Source organism: Phytophthora cinnamomi (genome assembly GCF_018691715.1).
Source record: "Phytophthora cinnamomi strain GKB4 chromosome Unknown Contig45, whole genome shotgun sequence".
Classification (NCBI taxonomy): Eukaryota; Oomycota; class Peronosporomycetes; order Peronosporales; family Peronosporaceae; genus Phytophthora; species Phytophthora cinnamomi.
This window is the reverse complement of record NW_027150978.1, coordinates 912,223-931,297: the sequence shown is the minus strand read 5'-3', so window position 1 is coordinate 931,297 and position 19,075 is coordinate 912,223. Positions and strand designations below refer to the sequence as shown.

The window sequence follows — 19,075 nt, the reverse complement described above, 5'->3', positions numbered from 1 at the left end:
TCGGCGATAGCGTACGCAGCATCGTAGCTATCGCCGCTTCTCCAATGACTGTTGACAGTCGTTGGAGGGCCTCTACCTGGATCTGACAGGTGGGGGCAGTCAGCGCGTGCAACATGCGTTGCAGGCGTGTTGGAGCTCTCCATGGGCACCTCCGTGCTCATGTGGTTCTCGGCTCCGCGTTCGTACGCCGCGTACGAACGTCAAGCAGTCGGTCGTTGGACGGACTACAAAGTGCTACCAGGTGTAGTGGGTCTAACTTGACTCACTACTTTACCTTACACGTTGCGCAACGTGTATGAGGAAGCGTAAGTACTTAGTAATTACTTAGGTTAATTATATTTGAATACACAAATATAAGTTAAGTAACAAAAGGATTCCAAGTGACTTAGATTAGGTAAAATGAGAACTGTATTGTTTGTAAATTGATCTTCCTCTAAAATCTGCTAAAAACAGTTTATCATCTATGAAAGGGTTGGCAGCGGCTGGCTGTCAGAGCCCGCTAATATGCATGTCTCTGATTGGTAGAAAGATGCTGCTTTCTACCAATAGGATCTTTGGGTATGTGTGGACCACTCACTGTGGTGGTCCACTTCAATGTATCCATCGGTGTGTCTTACACCAATGTGAGGAAGTATCCAAAACGTTTAACAGATAACCTATCTGTTAAATTCACAAGCGGTGGCTTGCAGCCACTTGTACGTAACCCGGTTACAAAGGCTAATCGACTACATTGCGGAGGCAAGGTGCTTGTCCGCGGTGGTTCACGGGCAAAGGTGGCGGATGTCCTCCGGGACTGCAGGGTCACGCGCTTGCTGTCGGCGAGGTGGACGAGCGTCCTCGCGGAGGTAGTTGTTGTGCAGATCGTGTCCCCATCTCCGCACTGAGTCAGGGTGTTTGCCAGCGCCATTGTCCACTCATTGGACTGAGTAATTGCACGCAGTGCTTCAGCAATACTGACCATCACTGCGCGGAGTCCGACTGTAGATGGGCGAGAGCGTTGCCGAGGAAATTATGTGCATGCAAAAGAGTCAGCAGCACGCGGGCCGGTGTATTGCTGGAGTCGGCCTACTTGTTCTTCGAAACGAAAACCCGAAGACGCGACGTCAGCGTGCGGACGTGACCGTGCCATAATTCGTTCCCTAACGCTACCACGCCGTACACAGCATCCAGGATATTCTCGTACGACGCACAGAAAGTGACCGCGGGCGGCAGTTGAGCTGCTGGGCTGAAATCGCTCGAGCAATTCTCATTGTTCGAACTGCCTTCTAGTGTATCCATCTCACAGACCTCTAGAAAGTGCATCAAGGGCAGACCCCGCGAGCCCAGACGACCGCTAGAAAGCGCCATCACCGCTGCTAGCGTGGCGAGAAACTTGACGCACTCCGCCTCTCGAACCCATTAGATAGAAAGTCATTGCAAATAGGGGTCTACCTTCATTTCAAGCGAAAACCTTTAACACCCTGGCGGCTGCGGCCAGGTGAGACTGCGGGGGTGGGGTGGGGTGGGGGGGGGGGTTGTACTCGCACTTCGCTTTCTTCGGCCCTTTCGGGAAGCTGACATACGATAGGAACCGCAGTGCAGCTGGAAGCAGCTCACCATTGCGTTGGTTGCCGTACCACCAGTGCCAATCTCACTTGGAATGACAGGTATATTGCATTGCAACAGCTGCTTAAGACGTTCAATTTCCGCCGTTAGTAGGCTAAGCTCAGCTAGCACATCAGCGCCGTCTTGGCTTGGAGAGTTACTGCGGAGGACCGCCACATTGCGCTCGCCGGCAGCCGACGCGGAGGGGGCTCCTGGCTCAAAGCAAGCCATGAAGGCATTGAGATTAAATCCATCTCGTAGGCCAGTTGTAACGGGGTTACACACACAAGTGACAACAGTCACTTGTGCACGATAACGGTCACAAGTGACAACTGTCACTTGTGCGTGACATTTGTCACTTATGGTTTAACAGATAAATATCTGTTAAAGGTAATGGATACTTCCTCACATTGGTGTAAGACACACCGATGGATACATTGAAGTGGACCACCACAGTGAGTGGTCCACACATACTAAAATCCTATTGGTAGAAAGCAGCATCTTTCTACCAATCAGAGTCATGCATATTATGGGGCTCTGACAGCCAGCCGCTGTCAACCCTTTCATAGATGATAAACAGTTTTAGCAGATTTTAGAGGAAGATCAATTACAAGCAATACAGTTCTCATTTTACCTACCTAATCTAAGTCACTTGGAATCCTTTTGTTACTTAACTTATATTTGTGTATTCAAATATAATTAACCTAAGTAATTACTAAGTACTTACGCTTCCTCATACACGTTGCGCAACGTGTAAGGTAAAGTAGTGAGTCAAGTTAGACCCACTACACCTGGTAGCACTTTGTAGTCCGTCCAACGACCGACTGCTTGACGTTCGTACGCGGCGTACGAACGCGGAGCCGAGAACCACATGAGCACGGAGGTGCCCATGGAGCTCCAACACGCCTGCAACGCATGTTGCACGCGCTGACTGCCCCCACCTGTCTGACCCAGAGTGGGAGGCCTCCAACGACTGTCAACAGTCATTGGAGAAGCGGCGATAGCTACAATGCTGCGTACGCTATCGCCGACGGAGCAACATGGTGTTGCTCTGGGGTTCATCATGAAGGAGCAGCGTGACGCTGCTTCCTCAGTGACGGCGTCGTCAGGGACGACACCGCGTGCTCAACCATTAAAGTTGAGCGTAAGCAATTACGTGGGAAGAGAGGGCGAGCCTCTCCTCCGATGGCTTGTCGAACTCGACACAGCCATAGCGGCTCGACGCATCGTCGACCCGCTGTCGAAGGTCGCGTTCGCCATGTCCTGCCTTGGCGGACGCGCAAGGAGTTGGGCGTATGGACGCCGACTCTCCGATCCTACGTGCTTCAGCACGTACGAAGTGTTCAAAGAGGAGCTCAAACAAGCGTTTGAGCCCCGCAAAACGAGTTCCGGTCGAGGGCGGAGTTCCTCGACCTTCAGCAGGGTAAGCATGACGTCCATGCTTACGCGCAGCGCGCACGATATTTGGTATCAAATATCGTGACTAACCGATTGACGAGGCGACCAAGGTCGTCACGTTCATGAAGGGCTTAGAGATGGGCCTGTGAAGACCTATCTCTTCCGAGAGTACCCGAGTACTCGAAGCTGCGATCACTCTTGCCATACAAGAAGAGTTTAGCCTGCGGCAGGCTGAAACTGCATGTGAACGTGCCGAGGCCGCAACCACGCCCGGTAAGCGAGGACGGGAGGTCCGGAACCAATGGACCTCTCGATGCAACAACTTGCTGGTTACCAGCAGCAGGGAGGTAACGTGCGATGCTTCCGTTGCGGAAGGATCGGTCACTTTGCACGGAGTGCACAGCTCCCATGCCCCTGGAGGTGGCCGTCGTGGCGATGCTAGGCATCGCCGCGGATCAACAAAACGCGAACATCCAGTAGGCGCGGGGCGCCCTACTGGTAATGCAGTCGCGCGTGCCGACATCGGGCACGCGACACTGAGGACTGCAGCCCCAGTGAGACCAGCTCACTGTAAGAAACAAGATGACAGGCCAAACCTAGTCATCTTGAAGGTTTACCTCGAAGAGAGCGAGTGACTCTTCGAGCTTTGGTAGATTCAGGCGCGTCGAACAACTTTGTTCGACTACGAAGTCTGCCGAGACTTGACTTCGAGGAGGTAGATACACCTCGAAGTCTTCTGGAGGTACGACTGGCAACAGGTGCCATCGTGAAGACCGAGAAGCGCGTCGTGAACGTGCGCTTCTCGTACAAACACCAGAGTGTTTGTCGAACACTTTATCGTCCTGGACCTGGACGATAAGTTCGACAGTAATGGGCATGCCGTGGCTTGCACGGCATGATCCGGTAATAGACTGGAAGAAGCGCACGCTCGTGCGCTTCGGACGCGACAGCGGAACAGAGCGATGGCCCTGTTACCGCAGCGCACGCAGCAGGTGCGCGCGGCTCACCAGTCGAGACAGCGCTTTATGCTGCTGTCCCTAAATCCCAAGAAGTGCGCGAGGGCGCGCACAAGTGAGACCCACGTCGGCAATGCTGCCGACGTCGGAAGAAAAGATGTGTTGGTTCCGGGAACCAACACCCACGTTCAAGCGTGTAAGGGACAGTCCCCTGACCCGAAGCGGTCAGGTCGACGACGACGCGTCGGCTCCGGGAGCCGACGCACCCTCGGTCAAGAGGGGGTTCCGCCAATGAATGGCGTCGAGGTGACGAAGGCGTGTCAACTCCGGGAGTTGACGCTGCAAACAGTGCGGACGGTTGCAAACGTACCGCACTGACGCAATTTGCATGCTGTCGTGCAGCCGGGCTGCACGACGAAGCGCCATGCGATCAAGCCGGGCTTGATATCGCGCGCCCGCAGACACACCGGCGAAGGGACACATTACCGTGCAGCCGGGCTGCACGAAGGAAAATGCGGTCAAGCCGGGCTTGATACCGCGCGCCCGCGGACAGGGTCCGCCGGCGAACGACTGTCCACGGCCGGGCCTGGACAAGAAGAACAACTGTGCGGAGCCGGGCTCCGCACAACAAGAAGACGGCGCAAGCGGAAAACGCTGCGCAAGTCTCGGTCCGGGACCGAGACGCAACAAGAGCAGTCTGCTGGGCGGCGGCGGTGACGCCGAATGTCAAGACGCTAAGCGTCTTGACGCGCACCGATACTGGATTCCAGTATCGTGACATGGAACTCGCTAGTCCTCCGACGACGGCGTCGGAGTTGACTTCGCTTCCAGCCATGAGCTGGAAGCGCTTCACGCGCGACTTGCACGATGGACGCATCGAGAAGTCTGCGTTCTTCGACAGCGAAAGAACGGCGAGCGAGAGCGAAGAGCTGAGGCAGCTCTTCATGGAAGTACCACTGAGAGTGAAGACACTCAGTGCGAAGACGAAGCGAGAGCGCTTCGAGGAATAAGGTTGGGACTCGCTGAAGTCGAGTCCCTATTACGAATTGCTGAGGGAGTACAAAGACGTACTCCGGAAGACATTCCTGCGGAGCTTCCGCAGGATAAGGGGCATTCAAGCACGAGATTGATCTCGTGCCGGGCACGAAGTACTGTGTCACGCGGCAGTGGCCACTGCCGCGAGAGCAAGTGAAAGCGATCGACGACTTCTTTGAAAGTCGTCGTAAAGCAGGACAAGTGCGGAATCAAAGTCCCCGCACAGTGCTCCGACGTTCTGTGTCAAGAAGCCACAGGGGCGGATGGCGCATCGTTCATGCCTACAACAAGCTGAACGATGCGACGGTACCGGCGCAGACGCCGATACCGCGAAAAGATGTTATCATCGATTCGATGGCCGGGAGCACCGTTTACAGTGCTCTCGACTTGCGAGATGGATTTTATCAAATTCTAATGCGTGAGAGCGATATCCCTCTCACGGCAGTGAGCACGCCAAGCGGCATGCTCTGGGAATGGCTAGTAATGCCACAGGGGCTTAAGAATGCCCCTGCGACTTTCAACAGGTGCGTGACGCACTTGTTGCGCTCGGTGCGCGACTTCGCACCGAGCTACTTCGATGATGTATTCATCCACAGCCGGGCTGTGGACGGGAAGACTCGACGTAGAGATACACAGGGTGCATCTCCGGAAGCTACTTGAGCTTATGCGAAAGCATAAGCTCTACGCGAACCTGAAGAAGTGTATCTTCGGGGCGAGATACCCGTCCTCGGGTGTCTCGTAGGGAAGAATGGTGTTCGCCCTGACCCGGAAAAGGTCAGAGTGATCAATGAATGGCCAACGCCTTCAGTGTCAAGGAACTGAGGCGGTTCCTTGTCGGCCACGTACTTGTGCAAGTACGTGGAGGATTACGCGGGCAAGATCCACCCGCTGTCACAGCTTCTTAAGAAAGAAGCTGTGTGGAATTAGACACCCGATTGCCAAAAGGCATTCGATGCAGTCAAGCGGGGCTTGACTGAGGCGCCGATCTTGGCAGTGGCTGACCAAGATCGCCCATTTCACGTAGTGTGTGACGCATCCGATTTCGCGATCGGATGCGCGTTGATGCAGCACGATCACGAGGGCCGTGATCGTGTCGTCTACCAATCGCGTCAGCTGAAGCCAGCTGAGCGCAACTATCCGGTGCATGACAAGGAACTCCTTGCCATGAAGTATGCACTCGCAAAGTTCCGAGTGTATTTGCTTGGGAAGTAGACCATTTGTGGTCTACACCGACCATGCATTCACTGCGTACCGCAGTGAAGTCACCACATATTCACAAAGAATGGCGAGATGGCTCTCATTCTTTGCGGAGTATAACTTCCGGGTCGAATACAAACCCGGAAGATTGAACGTTGACGCGTTATCACGTCGGCCGGACTATGCAGAAGCTGTTGACGTCAATGCCATTGACGCCATGCGATCGAGCAAACCCACATCATCTCTGTTGGATGATGTGAAGGCCGCGTACGCGCACGACGCGGACGCGAAGCTCTTGCTGGCCTATGGCACAGCGCCCTCTGACAAGTCCCGTCAGAAGCTGCCCAAGCACCTTCGAGCGCGTGCACACCGCTTTCGTGTGCACGACGGACTGCTACTCTACAACGCAGTCGACGACAACGCGGATCGCGTTGTCGTGCCAAATGACCATGACCTGCGACTCAGGATCATGTACGAGTATCATGATGCCCCGACTGCGGGACATCTCGGACGTGAGAAGACTTACGTCCTTCTCACGCGCGACTTCTACTGGCACCACCAGTATAAGTGGGTGCGCAAGTACATCCGTGCTTGCGAGGTATGCCAACGCGTGAAGCCTGCGCCATTCGCGCAGGCTCCTTTACAATCACTACCGACTCCGTCGGAGTGTTGGAAGTCCATGTCTTTGGACTTCATCTTTGGTCTTTCCCCGGACAGCGGAGGGAACACCGGTGTTGTGGTCTTTGTAGACCGCTTCAGCAAGATGGTACATCTTGCTGCGGTACCAGCAGAGATGACCGCGAAGCAGACGGCCCGTCTGCTCGTCGACATGGTGTTCAAACACCATGGCATGCCGTCCGACATCGTGTCGGACAGAGACCCGCGCTTCACAGCGCACCTGTGGCAAGAAGTGTTTACACTTCTTGGGAGCCAGCTTTCCATGTCGACTGCGGATCATCCGCAGACGGACGGTCAAACCGAGCGCGTGAATCGCGTGCTCGTCGATATGTTAAAGAGCTACGCTCACTCGTTCCAATACTGGAGCGAGTGTTTATCGATGGCAGAGTTTGCCATCAATAACTCAGTGCATGCCTCGACCGGGCATACACCGTTCTACGTGAATGCCATGCGGCATCCACGCCTCCCGAGTTTACTCGGAGTGATGGCTCCCACTTTAAGTGGGGAGGATCTACGACTGCGATACAGCAGCCGCAGAAAACCGCTTGACACTTGCACAGTGTCAGCTGCAACAATGGACAAACCATGGGTCTGCGCAGGGCGCAGACTCCCTGGCAACAACATGGTCAGCGCACGACCACGGGTCTGCGCAGGGCGCAGACACCGCAAAGAACCACGCAGAGGCCGGGCCTCTAGCGGAGAGCGAGCTGAATGACTTCAGCTCGGATGCAATCAGTTTCATCACCATAAGACAAGCCGTGATTCGGTTTGTCCAGGATGCAACAGCAGACAATGTTGATCAACAGAAGCTGAACGCAGAAAATGCGGGCAGAGGCAACACAAATGAATTTAAAGTTGGTTCATTAGTTTTGTTAGGAACTCAAAACCTGCCTAAACATGCAGTTTGATTTCGGAGCAAGCAAGCTTGCTCCGCGCTTCATCGGGCCGTTCACTGTGTTGGCACGGCACGGCAACGCATACACGCTAGACATACCGTCTAGCATGCGCCTCCATCCGACCTTTTACGTCGGACGGCTGAAAGCCATACCGGCAGCACGAGCCATCTAGCTCGGCTGACCCGAAGCCTCGGCAGGAGCCGAGGCAGCAGCGGAGGACTTGGCCTCGGCGACGAGCAACCTCTCCTCCAGCGCGCGGACGCGCTGGAGCAACCCTTCATCTGGGTCCCCAGCTCGACCTGGATATTCGAGGCGGTCTGCGAGACCGCCGCGACTTAAGCCTTCTGGTTCGCCAGCTCCTGTTTTAGGGCGGCGAACTCAGCGCCCTACAGACGCTCCAGGACGGTCACCCGGTCGTGGAGAGGCGCATACTGATCAGCCCGGGGCTGATCATACCCGGGCGTGTTCCCACCCCGCCACCGCCGATCCGTGACGCCCACGGCTCAACCCGCTGGATTGTTGAGCGGATTGTTGACCATAGTATCCCGAAAACGAACCCTCAAGGGGCTCGTTTTCGTATTCGTTGGAGAGGATTTCCTCCCCATCGAGATACATGGGAGCCGCGGAACGTCTTGCTGGAGGACGTTCCGGAAATGGTGAGGGCGTACGAGGAGCAGTACGCACTGGCACAGCGGAGGTAGAGCGAGCGCTGCGATCATCGCCAGCGCCCGAACCCTCACGTGCTAAGAACTTAGCACGGAGCTCTTGAGACTCTCGGGCACACGGAACGACGTGTACCCGTTCAGGTCGCGGTCGCTCAAGCGGACCGCGCCTGCAAGCACTTCGTGCACTGAAAGCCCTCGGGCACAGCGCACAGCACATTTGCCTCAGCAGCAGCAACATGAAGTTGCTCCAGCTTTCCACGCTTCGAGTACGTCTCGAAGCGATCACGCGCTTGCTTAATCCGATCACGGTAAGCACTCGGCCTCTTGTTGAAGTTCTCAACAAAGGCGTTCCAGCTTTGACAAAGTGCCTGCCATTCGGGCACTTTGCTGCGAGAAGAGGTCTTCTTGCTTTGAAACCATCGGAGCTCATGAAAGAGTCCGATGTAATCGCGCCTTTGATGCGTTTCCGCATCAAAGTGCAGCTCGGCAGCCACAGCGTCATCTTTGATGGCGCTGCATGTACAGCGGCACCTCATTCGGAGGTACCGAGTTCCCAAACCGGTCCGCGATCTCGGACGCGGACGGCATCCATGGATCGCGCGCTGCAGGCGCAGCGCGCGGAGAACCTGAGCTTTAACATCACGCGCTGCAGCAGCAGCGCGGAGTACTGAGCCCCAGCTGATGCGAGTGGGTATCACTCTCAGTACGCGAACGCTTCGAACTCGAAGCGTCCGATTCGTCCCCTTCACGCGGGCGAATGTTCTTGTATGAGGGTCGAGCGATTCGCTCGACACTGATTCTTTACGCTTAGAGGGCGAGCCCTCCTCGCCCTCCATGTCTTCATCGTCGTCGTCGAAGTCGACGACATCACCATACTTCGCCTTCTGGCGTTCGAGTAGTCGTCGATGGAGAGATGACTCCCCATCGACTTTGCGGACTTCTTCTGAGGCGCGCTCATCGTTGAATGAGCGCGGATTTCTTCAAACGCGGAGAATTGACGAATGGTCAATTCAAAGATTGACGTGCGGAGACCCCGCGCGTCTAACCTTATGGGGGATGGTGTAACGGGGTTACACGTACAAGTGGCTGCGAGCCACTTGTGAATTTAACAGATAGGTTATCTGTTAAACGTTTTGGATACTTCCTCACATTGGTGTAAGACACACCGATGGATACATTGAAGTGGACCACCACAGTGAGTGGTCCACACATACCCAAAAGATCCTATTGGTAGAAAGCAGTATCTTTCTACCAATCAGAGACATGCATATTAGCGGGGCTCTGACAGCCAGCCGCTGCCAACCCTTTCATAGATGATAAACAGTTTTTAGCAGATTTTAGAGGAAGATCAATTTACAAACAATACAGTTCTCATTTTACCTAATCTAAGTCACTTGGATCCCTTTTGTTACTTAACTTATATTTGTGTATTCAAATATAATTAACCTAAGTAATTACTAAGTACTTACGCTTCCTCATACACGTTGCGCAACGTGTAAGCAAAAGTAGTGAGTCAAGTTAGACCCACTACACTACGTTTGTGAGCGTGGTAGCAAACAACATACCCTAGAGAACAACCGCACTCTAGCAAGTATGCACTATACGCATAGTTGGGTGAACCACAGTCTCAATTTCGTAGACCCCGTCACTGGCACACACACAAATACAATCGAGGGGCTGTGGGAGACTCGGATTAAGCGACATATCAAGAGCATGCGCGGCATGACCAAGGAAAAGCTAGACTCCTACCTTGACGAGTATATGTGGCGTTCCTGGTTCTTCCCTCCTAAGGCCAGCATAGACCAGTACCTAGGTAAACTAGTTGTAGCTATAATCAGAAATGAATAATTTTAGGTTGCCATTTCTAAATTTGGTACGTTCTAAACAGTGGGCTTGTTTTGCCGGTGAGCCTCCAGGCCTATCCCAAAGCTATCATCCGAGTGCCTCCGAATGTGCGGAGTATTATTTCTAACAGTTTATTAGAGGCAGGAGCCGCGAAAACGGGGGGTCGCACTGTAGGTGTCGGGTCACATACTTGTCATCGAATTTTGGTGTGGCACTCCACCACACAGATCTTGAAGCGGATCACGGGCAAAACACATGTCTGTTCACAGATCCAATCCGGAGGTAACCGCGAGGTTGTCTGGCGCCTAGTCACGCATTAATCATGACGTTTGGCGTTAATACGGAGACGGGTCTTTGAATCCCTTCAGCCAACCCCTTCCTTGTCGGGACGCTATGGAGCCATACCGAAAGTATTGACAATTCCTGGGCCGATTTTTTAACGTCCACATGTAGTACGTTCATTACACGATAGGTCAACCACTTGTAACCCCCTCCCCTTTGCGATTTGCATCTTAGTGCACAAGTCCTGTTTTGTCTTCGCTACCTGCTTGCAGTCTTGGCACGCTAATATCCTAAGTGCTCAAGAGTCGACGATAGGAGCACAAAAGTGACGAACGAACCACCCGCTGGACTCCGCGCAGGCTTGTTACGAAGTTTTACAGTTTTGGTGGATCAAGACAAACTGGATCGACTCGAGAGTCCGTCGTGGCGCACTCTTCTGTTTGCTGTGTGTTTCTTGCATGCCGTGGTGGTCGAGCGCCGCAAGTTCGGGTCGCTCGGGTTCAGTGTGCCGTACGAATTCAACGCTTGGGATATGGGCGCTTCGTTGAGTTTCTTGGAGCGCCATTTGTACACATCACCAACGCCTTCGTGGCCGACAGTGCAGTATATGGTGGCTGAAGTGCATCTTGGTGGTCGGATCACGGACGAGCTGGACCGAAGACTCTTCCGTGCCTACTGCGACGCGTGGTTCAATCCAACGCTGCTCGGGAACCCGTTCTCCTTTAACCCGGAGGCGAAGCTCTCCACAGGAACGGGCACCGTGTCTTCTTCAGGCCATTTGTTCAACTACTGTCTGCCGGATTCCTCCATGGCGGAGATCGAAGAGTACCATCGGTTCATTGCTGGGTTCCCGAGCGTAGACTCACCAGAAGTATTCGGATTGCACCCGAACGCCGATCTTACGTATCGCGTCAAGGAAGTCTCAGCACTGCTTGGAACGATTGTCGACACGCAACCTGCCGACGCTGAAAGTAATTCCGGGAGCTCTACTGCTGCCAGTAAACCGGGCGTGGTGGAGACTCGAGAAGACATGATCCAGCACAAGATCCGTGAGCGAGGAATCGCTGGCACAGGCTCTGCGCTCAAAGGTTCTTGGAGGTGGCCTGGAACTCCCATTGAACCTCTTCTTGTGTCAGGAAGCTCGAGCGCTACGACACGTCCTGAAGTTTGTCCGCGCTTCTCTAATAAAGACCCAGCGTGCGTTGGCTGGCGAGGTGCTTCTTACAGCGCCGCTGCGTGAGACCAGCCAAGCACTGTTCGATGGCAAGGTGCCTCCGTCGTGGGTGGCCAACGAGCAAGCGTGGCTGGCAGGAACACTGGGGCTGTGGGTCTCAGGTCTCATTGATCGAGTGACGCAGCTACGCGTGTGGCTGGATCGCGGTCGGCCACTGCTGCTCTAAGGTCACACCCTGACCGACCTGGACACTCTACTTGATCGACATCAGCACCCCATCATGGTGCCACTAGAAGATGACACTGACAACTACAACAAGGGCGGCGTCAATCGATCTATCAGCACAACGCACGCGTACGAAGTTGTCAGCGTCTGCTTGCCTTGTCGACAGCACCGAAGCGAACCCTCCCAGATTGTCGTCGAAATGGGCTTGAACTTGATGGACGACAAGGAAAAACTTCTCCAGCGTGACCCAAGCGCGAACTAAGCGGCCCAATGAAACTCAAGTACCTAAACGGACCGCGAGGTGTGGCCAGTTTGCTGGTCGTCCATTCTCACGCTGGTTACCTGTCGGTGTCGACGATCGCGCCGACGTTGGGATGCTATTATACGTTATGTATGAGGCGACGAGGTTCCTGTAGTGCGTTCACAGTGATTTCACGCAACTACGGCTTGGAGAAGGGTTAACGGCCGTAAAAAAAGGCTGCTGTGAAGTTGAGGCTCAAGTTTAGTATAAAACCGAGTGAAATGTTCAACACGTTTAAGCTGAGCGGCGTGGAGTTCAAGGAAAACGCTCTGTTCCTGGACTGGCTGAAATACTCGGGTCGCTAAAAATCAAAAGCCAGAGAGCCAAGGTCTAGTTTATCGGAGCATTTAGTAAAATGCAGGTACGATATTTTAGTAGACCTGAGTGAATCCATGGAAAGCCCATCCTACAGACGCAACTGAATCATTTGGCACCCTAGCTTGTTGCAACATATCGTTAAAAGAAGCCTAGCATCAGCAGTGTCATCATTGAAGACACCAGAGGCCGTGCGGGAACCCGAAAGTCGGGGTACTGGTCCCCCCTTGTCTTCGTCTTCATCTCTTTCCACCTCATTCGATCTCAAAACCGGTTTGTCGGAATCAGATACTTGTTAACAACAACTGGTAGAAGAGATGAAAGTTCAGCTTGGTCCTGGTGAAGGCACAGGGCAGCGGTACTGGTGCCTGCTATGAAGGTGAAGCTGGTGGCCAGCAGCACGATGCAATACCAACGCATATTAGGGTCCGATTTTGCGGTGGGCGGGCTTGGGGGCGAACTTCAATGTGAGAATGCAACCCCAACGCAGAAATGGATTACATGTACTTTAACTTACGGGTACCTAGTACCTCAGACCCAATTAGTGCCTTTAGACTCGCAAACGCCTTTGCACAGCGTAAGAGCATCCTGAGCCGGTGCATGGTGTGCTATGCATCCATGCACTATCCTAATATGGATAGCTCCCAATATATCGATCATCGATTCGATGCATTGCGCCAGGTAAATATCACAATGCACCTTCTTGTAAAGCTGCACCTTGTTCTTTAGCCAGCAATCCAAAGAAGAGGTGGGGGGGGGGTCACTTGGACTTTGCACGACAATTCTTTCACTGAGGAAAAACAAAACCTCCACACGCTCAACGCTAATCCCACTTCGAAGTTTTTTTATAACACATGTATGGATAAACGGAATTCGTCGCACGAAGCATTATGTATGGTTGACATTCGCAGGATGTTGCGGTTTCCGGATGGGTACTTTGGTCGTGGTGCCATTCAAGTTCTGAGCACCAAGGTCAGAATCTGAGGACGAGACAAGAATAACACTAGAGAAACCTCCGCCCAGCTAGAAAGTAGTCATTCGCCGATTTTCATCGTTCCGAGGAGAGCTTTCCAGTACTAGTCTCTCAATCAGAACCGTTACACGCCGACTACTCACCCTCAACGTCATGGCATCAAACTCGATTTCCAGTGGAAGCCTCGTGTTCCTCGGTCCTTCGCACGTTCCTGCGTTGGAAGCGTTCACGTACGTGATCGTGGTGGCCGCTCAAGGGACCATGGCCACCGTACGCGTTGTGGGAACAGATGCTGGTTGCGACCCTCAAGAATTTGATGTCTAGGTGTCGGTGCTCCGGCACCGCCTAGTCGCGGCTGCTGAAGCGGACCTGTGGCCCGGCACGTTTGTTGGACATCCGATTGCCTTTGTTCAACCTACAGGAGCTCACTGTGATCAATGGGCTCATGGTCTGGTTGTGGGCTATCACATGTCAGAGGCTGATGCTTATCTACACGTCCAAGTTGATGATGTGACGTTGCGGATTCAGCTTCATGACCCTCCACGCGTAATTATTGCTGACCGTCTCAATTACGCGTTGAGTACGGGAGCTAGCGTGAACATCACTGTGATTAATGCAGCCGAGTTACTTGATCGCCAGAATCAAGTTATCGTCGCATGTGGTAAAAGCCGGTCTGGGATTCCAGCAAGTGTGACAGCAACATTACTGAGCGTTCCATACAAGCCGGAAGAGTGTGTACCGCTCATTCGGCCGGACACGTTACAAATTGTTCAAGTACGGCGTCAACACATAGTGACATGCGAGCTTGCACCAAGAGGGGCTACCTCGATCGACGTGTTTACGGACGACTCACCTGATGCGCGGTCAAACGTCAACACTACACGATCTCAGCTGCTTTCGTCGTCAGAACTCCCAGATTCTGATGACTCCGATCGCGGTGACTCAAGCGTGATGGCGCCGAGTATTCACGGCGATATCGCAGCAGTGCGCCTTCAAAATAGACAACTTCGCAAGCGAGCTCACGAAGTTGATGATCCTGGCCAGGACAGGGTGCCGACTCTCGCATCTACACAGGGCCCACTCAGCATCGCCACATTGATGACACTCACACGTCTTCTTTTCGACCATCTGTTCTCGAGCGGCGAGTTCATGACGCCATTGTCCACCCGACTCTAACAGGTAAGAACCCTCAAGTATCTATTGAATCTGTGCAACAAGCTCCAAGTACGACCTTTCTAGCAACCCCACCAGTTCTGCGAGCACTATACGATTTCAGTTTTGGGTTACGAGGGCTCTCCATCATGCACCTCTCGCCCGTCACGCCCAATACACTGATGAGAGCAACTACATTTGGCATCAACATGACCAATTTCTCCCGATCGAACGCTATTCAGCAACCTGCACAAGCTTCAACAATCGGCGAGATCGTAGATGCTCTCGATGCTCTACTTCGATTTGCAACATGCTTCTACAATTCGGCAGTGCTCAATTTCATCAAAGCTAGTCGCACGTTCATGGCTGGCTACGCTTCGTTCGAGTGTCCTGACTCCGTCACGTGCAACATGCTTGTATTCTGGCTGAACAACAAGTTCGGTAAATTCCGCAGCCAAGTTATCTCCCACGGCATTGATGAGGCCACCAAGATCAGTTCTGAATTCACCAGGCACGACAACCAGCTGATGGAGCTTTATCAAGCTCAGCAAGAAAGACGTATTGCTTCTATGCTGTCAGCTACTGGACCCAAAATTCAGCAACCCCCCGTCCTCAGTATGGCCACCGTTCTCAACCATATCGCGACGTGCGACGAGCAACTAAGGTACCACGAGAGGTATCTGGCCTTTTGCCGTCGCAGGGTGGAAAACAGCTTTGCCTCCGATATCTATCACGAAAGGGGTGTACGGGACCAAGCCCGGGAAAACGTTACGCAACAGACCGAGCTCACTTTAGTCCGTTGGCGCTCTTAGCAGATGAAAAGCGATTCATTGACGACAACTTCGGTGGGTTGTCGGCAGAGTTTCAGGAGCGGTGAAGCCAGGAACGGGTCGAGGACGCATCAATATCTGCGTTTTCTTCACGTTCACCCCTCCGAGTGAATGGCTCCGGTGACCTCATTCATCCATGTCAGTCTCAATTGTCATCAATTCATCAGTCTCAGCTCAACATTCAATCCAAGCAACTTACTGAAGCGGCTTACTGTGAATCTCTCAAACGAGATCACAACCGATTCACGAACACTCAAAGCGCGCTCCTTAACGCATGGCTAAAAGCGAAAACTAATCATTACCTCACTGCTGCGCAGAAGTGGGGATTGAAGTATCCTGCTCATCACGAATCCGAGAGTGGTGAGCTAGACTACAACCGTATCAAATTTGACTCGGCAGTTGCTCGGCGCTCGGGTCTGCAATTGTCTGAATTTGTTCGATTGTGGCGGGGTCAAACTGACGAGGACGGCCGACCGAACAAATCCTTATACGAGCTGCCACTACCTACGGACCCTCACATGCGGGAGTTTGTGCTGCTATGGAATGACGTAGTGAAGCACGGAGTGCAGCCTCAATGGACGCCAGCAAAACCTGTCCGGCTAGCGGTATGGCCAAGAAATCACAGTTCTGTTCAGGCGCATTTGCACCAAATTCGACGTCATGTACAAAACGGCCACCGGCAAGGACGCTATCTAATTGTTGATGAAGACCTGTGTCAACAATGGCCTGAAATATTTGTAAGCCCTATCGGTGTCGTGGACAAGTCGGGTGGTGCTGACAGTCGACTCATTAACGACTATTCTTACCCTGACGGAGCGTCTGTCAACGATTTCACCGATCAAGAGGTGCTGCCGCCTATTTCATACAATCCTCCTGCTGACATCGCCCGGCGTCTGCATCATTTACGTGCCCGCTATCCGAATTCGGTGATTTTGATGAAGGTAGGCGACGTCACTGGAGCGTTTCGGCATGTTCCAGTCCACGAAAATCACGTCCACATGTTTGTCTTTGTGCTGGGTAATTATCTTGTGATCGATCTTTCGTGCGGTTTTGGTTGGAGCGGTTCTCCTGCATATTATGCGCTGGCTGGACGACAGATACATTCACTGTACGGATCCCGAGCTCCTCATCCAAAATTCTCAAAGCTCGACAATAGTCGGTTCGGCCCGAACACGTGGTGCGATGACCACACGTGTGCAGAGGTTGACACGGGTTCACGCTGCTTTGAGGCGAACCTTGCACTTAGCCACGCTATGGCTACAGTTTTGGGTCCTGAAGCAGTCAACGAAGATAAATTCACAAATTGGTCAACGAACACAAAATCGTTAGGTCTGCTGTGGAATACCACCAGGAACACAGTCTCAATACCTCAAGAGAAAATTGCACAAGCCAGAGCTCGTATTCTCGGCGTTTTACACGGTGAAGCGATTACAGTTACGATTATACACCAACTCGTTGGAAGTTTGCGCTACGTGGCTACATGTTTTCCACCAGCGCGCGCTTTCTACCAAAATCGTCAGGAATTTGAAGCCAGGTTTCGAAGGTTTGACCAGGGAGTACTGACTCCGGACGTAGTCGACGATTTGAAATGGTTTCTGGCCGTACTGACGCACGAAAATCGTTTGAACTCAATTCCAGTGGTGGAATCGTTCATATTTCTACGCCATCCATTTTCGTGTATATGGATGCATCATATACGGGCCTCTGTGCCTTGGCACCCCAGAGCAAGTAATATCTTCGGGTAAAGTTTGACGAAGAAACTAGAAATCAATTCTCAGCATCTAAAACAGACAATTCGATTAATGTTCGAGAGCTTCTGAGCGTAGTTCTAGCGGCTCTGCATTGGGGACCAACCTGGGGTGAAGCATATCAGCAGCAACGTGTTCACGTCCGATTTCACATCGATAACACAAGTGCTGTGTCGTGGGTGAAGAAAAGAAACAGTCCACATCCTCTGGCTCGGCTGTACAATCGTTTAATTTCGCTCGCAGAATTTCAATACGGTCTTACATTTTCGGCAGTTCATATTCCTGGACCCGAACATGTGACGGCGGACGCCGGATCGAGATTTTGGCACAAAAATCATCGACTACACGATTTATGGACTAACTTATCATCTTCGTGGTCACAGGTACCAATTCATCCAACTTACGAAAATCTCTTGAAAACCTGGGCGAGTTTCTCAGAGATGTCGCTCTTGCAGGATCTAGTTCGGAGAAGTACCAGTAAGCCTGGAATCAATGGTGCCAGTTCTCACGAAACATCGGATGGTCGCCATGGTTAACTAAACCAGGGCGCTCGAGCAACAACAAGTTGGGGTGTTTCGCGGTTTTCTGCTGGAAATTTGGATTCAATCGGGCGCGACAAGGCAATTCTTACGACACAATCAAATTAAAGCTGGCCGCGGTAAAATGGTTCCACCGCCGATATGTTGGCATTGATTTGGCTGGCACACCCGAATTCTCAATTCTGCTACAAGGAATTAAGCGGTTGTCTGCACCAAAACGGAAGCTTCAGCCTATCACACCCGCTTTTCTCCGCCTCCTCTACAGCTGCACCAATTTCGCACAACCTCGCGAGCGGCTATTGTGGGGTAGCGTTCTGATGGCTTTCTTCTTCCTCTTGCGGAGATAAGAATATCTTAAGATCGGCACGAAGCGGCATTTCTACTGCTTGAAGACGCGCAATGTGTTCTTTTCGGACAAGCATGGAAGGCAAACCACGCCAGATCGGGCGTCTTCCGTCACATTGGGTCTAGAAGGTGCCAAGAACGACCAGTTCGGCCGAGGTGCCTACCGCACAATGCACAAGTCAGGACATGCAATCATTTGTCCTGTCGAAGCCCTAAAGCACATTCTACAAGCACGACAAGAAAGTGGTCAACATGGATCACAATATTTGTGTGCGGATCTAGACGAAACGCGTGTGGTATCGGCTCTCAAATCGGTTGCTCGAATGGCCAACGTTCCGCCTTCGAACTACTCGACACATTCCATCCGGATTGATGGAACATCCGCCTTACTCAGTGGTGGAGCAGATCACTTGTCTATAAAGCTGCTTGGCCGTTGGGTACCAAATTATTACCAGGAGTATCCATCACAAGCTACGAGTTCGACTAGATCACTTTCACGCCGAATGACGATATCTGAGCGCTTTGCAGCCCACTAACAGCGCGGATGAGCAATTTACATCGGGGGCCGCTCGCCACGCCTTTCTAATGGACTGACAGGCGACAATACAGTATTGCCCCCTACCACTACCGAAGTATCATCCTTAGAAATGGTTGACATTCGCAGGAAGTTGCGGTTTCCGGATGGATATTTTGGTCGTGGTGCCATTCAAGTTCTGAGCACCAAGGTCAGAACCCGAAGACAAGACAAGAATAGCACTAGAGAAACCTCCGCTCAGCTAGAAAATAGTCATTCGCCGATTTTCATCGTTACGAGAACCCGCCTCGCCACGCCCTTCTAATGGGCGGACAGGCGACAATACAGTATTGCCCCCTACCACTACCGAAGTATCATCCTTGGAAAGATATATTTCTGTGCTGTTTCTATGTTGAAGTTGCA

The 19,075-nt window shown here is 52.6% G+C and overlaps 1 protein-coding gene across 1 annotated transcript; it reads left to right on the top strand.

Moving 5' to 3' along the window:
* Positions 1–11,143: 11,143 nt before the first annotated feature.
* IUM83_15681 (dynein heavy chain, outer arm) lies at positions 11,144–11,936 on the top strand (the record flags this gene model as incomplete). The annotated part of the gene is made up of 2 exons (XM_067940515.1): positions 11,144–11,624; positions 11,764–11,936. The coding sequence occupies 2 exons, from the start codon at positions 11,144–11,146 to the stop codon at positions 11,934–11,936; spliced, it is 654 nt and encodes a 217-aa protein (XP_067790622.1).
* Positions 11,937–19,075: the final 7,139 nt, after the last annotated feature.